General features: G+C 38.7%; 1 protein-coding gene across 1 annotated transcript; it reads right to left on the bottom strand.

Moving 5' to 3' along the window:
- Positions 1-728: 728 nt before the first annotated feature.
- Positions 729-3,657, bottom strand: LOC121418234. The gene is made up of 2 exons (XM_041611982.1): positions 2,020-3,657; positions 729-968 (listed from the first exon to the last, which is right to left on the bottom strand). The coding sequence occupies exon 1, from the start codon at positions 3,238-3,240 to the stop codon at positions 2,023-2,025; it is 1,218 nt and encodes a 405-aa protein (XP_041467916.1). The 5' UTR covers positions 3,241-3,657; the 3' UTR covers positions 729-968; positions 2,020-2,022.
- Positions 3,658-4,897: the final 1,240 nt, after the last annotated feature.

The raw sequence follows: 4,897 nt of genomic DNA, 5'->3' as shown, positions 1-4,897 counted from the left end.
TAAAAATAAACTGCTTTTCAATTATCCTATGTGTAGACTTGCGACAAGGTGCGAATTAAGAAGCTTGGAATAAAGATATTTATATGTAAATTATTTTCTCACGCCATATATAATGACACGATTTAACTTGGTAAAAACATAATGATAATTGTTTCGCCTGCTATCTAAATCACAAATAGCACACCGTTTCGAAAATTTAGCCCTCTTTAAAATACGTATACACTACAGTATGTGCTTTATATGTGTACAGTATAGCTGAAGGCTACAAAGACTGTTAAACATCAAACTGTGTGGTTTATACATGTACATGGTTTAAAACATTTTAAAATGACAATCGGCATGTTTTAAAAGCTATAGCTTGGAGGCGTTTTTAGAAATGTTATCACAAGATTTCAAAAACATAAAACTTGACAGTTTTTTTTAATACAATATTTCAGACTGAACATTATAACAAACATTAACGTTAAATGAAGAATATAACGGTATATTCATAAAGACATTTTAGAAAACATGTGGAAACAATTCTTCTTCTTTTTTTTTTTTGGGGGGGGGAATGTTATGCAAATGCATGTGATACATAGTACCTAAAAATGATGAAGTATGAAAATATTCAACAATCTTTGAATATATTCAAATCGATACATATTCAAGTAAAAAACACTTAATCCGTATAAGACTTTACTGCAGCATGCTCGGGGGCTACTGACTAGACACTATTCTATCCATAACAGAAATTCTGATCTCAAAACTCGCGAATTTATTTCTTTAAACACATGCGACTTGGTTGTAAGCCAAAGATCCTTTTCTCTCATGATGAGTCAGAGCTTTTCCTTAAATTGCCACGAAAACTCAAAATTTCATCGGAAATTATCGGCAGATTTCAGAGTTTTACCAGACATCTTAGAGAATCCCACGCACACAAAGCAAGTATTGTCTATGTACCTGCAGCTCCAAGCCGTCCAATGATCCTGAAGGACGATAAAAAAAAAACGATGTCATCGATACAAGTACACTGATAATTAATCCCATCTCAGAGCACTCATTTTACATATATTTTAAGACGGCCAGAACTGCATGAAAGCTAGCTTTCAAACACTTTAGGACAAAGTCACTTTCATTGGATAATGAAATGAGCCAGATGCGCTGCTATGTCAGTACAGTTCATACGCTGCAAGGCATACTTGAAGCTCCTCAGTACGAAATTACAATAAAACCATGAAAACAGTGCCTACCCAAACCGAATTCGTTTCCATGTGGGTCAATGAAAAAAAAAACGGGCGCTAGAATTTCTTTCAACGAATTGAATAGAATCTACATGAAGCTCTTATTAGGCTGAATGATTATTATCAGACAAACATGAACACTAAATTTGGAAGCCGTCCCTTTCAAAATGTAAAATGAGAGAAAATGTCAAATGTAGCCTATGTTTGAAAATAAATCACCCTTTAAAAATATTCATGGTAAACCCGCTATGGCTGGAGAAAAAGTATTGGTGATAAAGGTGCATGACTATTATACTTCAACCAGTCTCCCTTATACCTATGAACTCAAAGGGATACATTATTTTAATTTCTTTTTAAAGGAAACATAAACATAAATATCTCATCAAGATGCCAAGTTACACAACACGTAGTCATTTTTTTAATCTTCAAGTACAGCAGTAAAGTTCGATTTACGTTGACTACCATCAGGCAGAAACGTACGTGTAAACGTCGTCAGAATAGTAATAATAATAACAGAAATCGAGGCGAGGGGCAAACTTTTACAACTAAAAAAAAGAGCATTTTTCTGAAAATCCACCAAAAGTTATCTATATTCTATCGGAGGCATTCTGCACCCCCACATTTAAGGGAGCATAGATCACAATTATCGTCCTCTCTCTTTTATGCGGATTACTTTATTTGAAAGTGCTTATGAACATATAAATTATATATGGTTGGACTTCGAGTCCAATTGGGGTTCAACGTCCCCACCTAACCCGATTTTCTCGAAGACTATTGCTCGCTCAAAAATACACACCTATCAATTTGAAATCTTGACTGAACGACTTCTCCTCAAGTAGTTGTTGGCCCTCATTGATGCTCTCCTGATGAAGTTGGTTTTGGTTGGTGCCGGTGGCTTGATGACGGATGCAGAGCTCATCCTAGGCATTTGTGGTGGTGATACACAAGGGTTGAACATGGCTGGATTGGTGGCTGCTCTCTTTCTCATACTCGTCTTTCTCGTCAACGTTGTATTCCTTGGCAACGTCGATGACGACCTGGTCGTTGCTTGCGACTCAATATTTTCCCCTGTCTTCTCGTTTCCTCGAATGGCTTCGCAAGCAGTCAGCATATGGATAACACCGTTGGCAGGAGGTCGAGAGTCGGCGTCAATGAGAGTCATCCGTCGGACCAGACTGCGGAGCTCCGGACTGAGTTTGCTATGAAGATGATGATCGAGATTGATGCTGGGGTTGGTGTTCAGAAACTTTCCGATCGGCACAGCACCGTACCCTGGGAACTTGACAAAAGTAGCAATAATGGTCTCTTCATTTTGATCAGCTCCTTCAAGAACTGTATGCTCGGTCATCGCGCTGAACAGGAGTCCAAGCATGAAAATATCCGCCGTGGTGTTGGCTTGACCAGGATGTCCCCAACCCTCTTTGGCGGCTTCTGGTGGCAGGTAAAAGTCCAAACTCTTAGGCAGTTGTCCATCTGGTTTGTAGTCCTGACTGCAAGCTGCACCACATACCTGGGTCAGTCCATAATCTCCTACTTTGACCACGGCTTGTCCTTTGACTCCCTCGACAATCATAACGCTGTAAGGTGTCAACGCATTATGGGCGGTACCATTAGAATGAAGATGTTCCATTGCTTGAGCCAACTGCATCATCAGTGATTTATAGGCATCATCATCAAGTCTGCCATGACGAGAGAGAAGATAGGCATTCAGGTTTAGACTCTTCTCACCGTATAACTTCCAAACTGTGCATAAAAACATATCCTCCTCGTCTAATTCGCCGTCTTCGGTGACTTTGTTCAAGAAAGCTGCCTTGATCTTGACTAAGTTGTCGTGTTTTGGGAGTCGTAAAACCATCTTCCGATAGTACTGCTCCAAGACCCACTTAGCTTTTCCTCTCTTGCTCACCGGGACAAGTTTGCCAAGTCTATCCTTTCCGTTGATACCCCTCTCTCTGTATTTATATTCAATGCCGAAATAGCCAGCGCGAAGCTTCTCCACTTCAGTATACTGATGCATGTTGAACTTATATTTCCTTGGAAGATCAGCAAAATAATCAAGTAAAGTTAATGAATCAATTTATGCAGTTCAATCTTCTTTCACCGTAAATTACCGTTGAAAGTCTTGTTTACTTTCCATATGTCGCAACTACATGTACACATGTACGTCGACGAGCACGATTCCAAAAACACTGTTTATAACTGCTACCGTCTGAGACTGAATGCAAGTTGCGTCACGAGTGAGCTAGATCTCGCTGAAATTGACAGATAACGTGGAAAATGACTAATTCCTCCTCTCGTAATTGACAGCTTAATAATAACTATCCTGTATCCAAATAGTTAATCTTCAGTCGGTCCTCGCATGACTAAACATTACCCATGCTCCCCAAACGGCAGTAGACTATTATTAATCTACTATGCGTGTACGAGTGTGTCGCTATGGTAGATTCAAATACAGCGCCGAGTGGAGGTCGCCTAATTAACCCAGCGGAGTTCTATTGTTGTGCACTTGACGGAAGTCCCTGATTGGTCGTTGGCAACCCGAACAAACCACGCTGGTGGGTGGTGAGAGTCCTATTGAGACAAAGTTCACTCTTTGTTTGGGTTTACATGCAAACTCATGCCCCACCCTCATTGTATTTCAACATAGTTCATTCAAATAACTCTGTATCGTATTTACACCTGCCTGAGGTTTGTGATATACCACCCTCTACGCATGGACTCGTTTTACAGTTTACATAAAGTGATTGCCCATTATGATGCGTTTACATCATATATATATATAATTTGTATTCCAGGACGAATGTCCAACAAACTGTTGTTTATGATATTGAGCTGGTTAAAAGATAATGGGGATGGGAAATGCAAAGATTTGGCAATGAAGAACTGCATGATACATGTATTTGTTATAATTACACAGTATTTTTTTTCTTTTAAAAATATTAAGACATGCCTTATCACCTCATGATAAACGACAATAATATATGTAACCCATGAATATAAGAATGAAAAAAGAGCGAGGTCTGGAGATAATCGTTTACACGGTCACGTTTGCGTTATACCTGGAAGATACTCGCTTTCTCACTATTTCCTCATGTTTGATTGAGACGGGGAAATTAATAATTTCCACGTTTCTACTAGCTACCTTACCTCATCAGTGGTAGTAATTGATGAGCTGTATTTTGTTCCGGTACAGAAATTACATGACGCTAACCTATAAATCGTCATGCTACATAATAATGGGTGTCAATCCCGGGGGATGGGGGATGGCCTGTAAAATCATCCCCCAAATATTTTGAGGACATGACAAAAAAAAACCCCAGTGCATTTCCAGAAGAAAAAAGTCGATAAATTTATCAAAATACATAAAATAAAATAAAAATTACAACACAGAAACACAACTAAGAACAAAATTAATTCCCCAAATCAGAAAATGCTATTTTTTCCCCTAAAGTTGACAAGTCTGTTTTGAAAACAGTTAACGCACTCATCTGCATGGTGTACGATATGTGATAAGTGTACTTGCCGATTTAGGGTACTTTCATCAGCCATGGATAAATGCGTATGTCATGTATGTTTAGGCCCTCTCTCGTTTCGATGGTGCATAAAAGCAAAATTGTTTTATGAACAAACGCATAAATATGTTATTAATTTAGCAGAAGTTACACAGTTTGCAG

Source organism: Lytechinus variegatus, chromosome 7 (genome assembly GCF_018143015.1).
Source record: "Lytechinus variegatus isolate NC3 chromosome 7, Lvar_3.0, whole genome shotgun sequence".
NCBI classification, from domain to species: Eukaryota; Metazoa; Echinodermata; class Echinoidea; order Temnopleuroida; family Toxopneustidae; genus Lytechinus; species Lytechinus variegatus.
The sequence above is the reverse complement of the archived record's forward strand: the minus strand, read 5'-3'. Positions and strand labels throughout refer to the sequence as shown.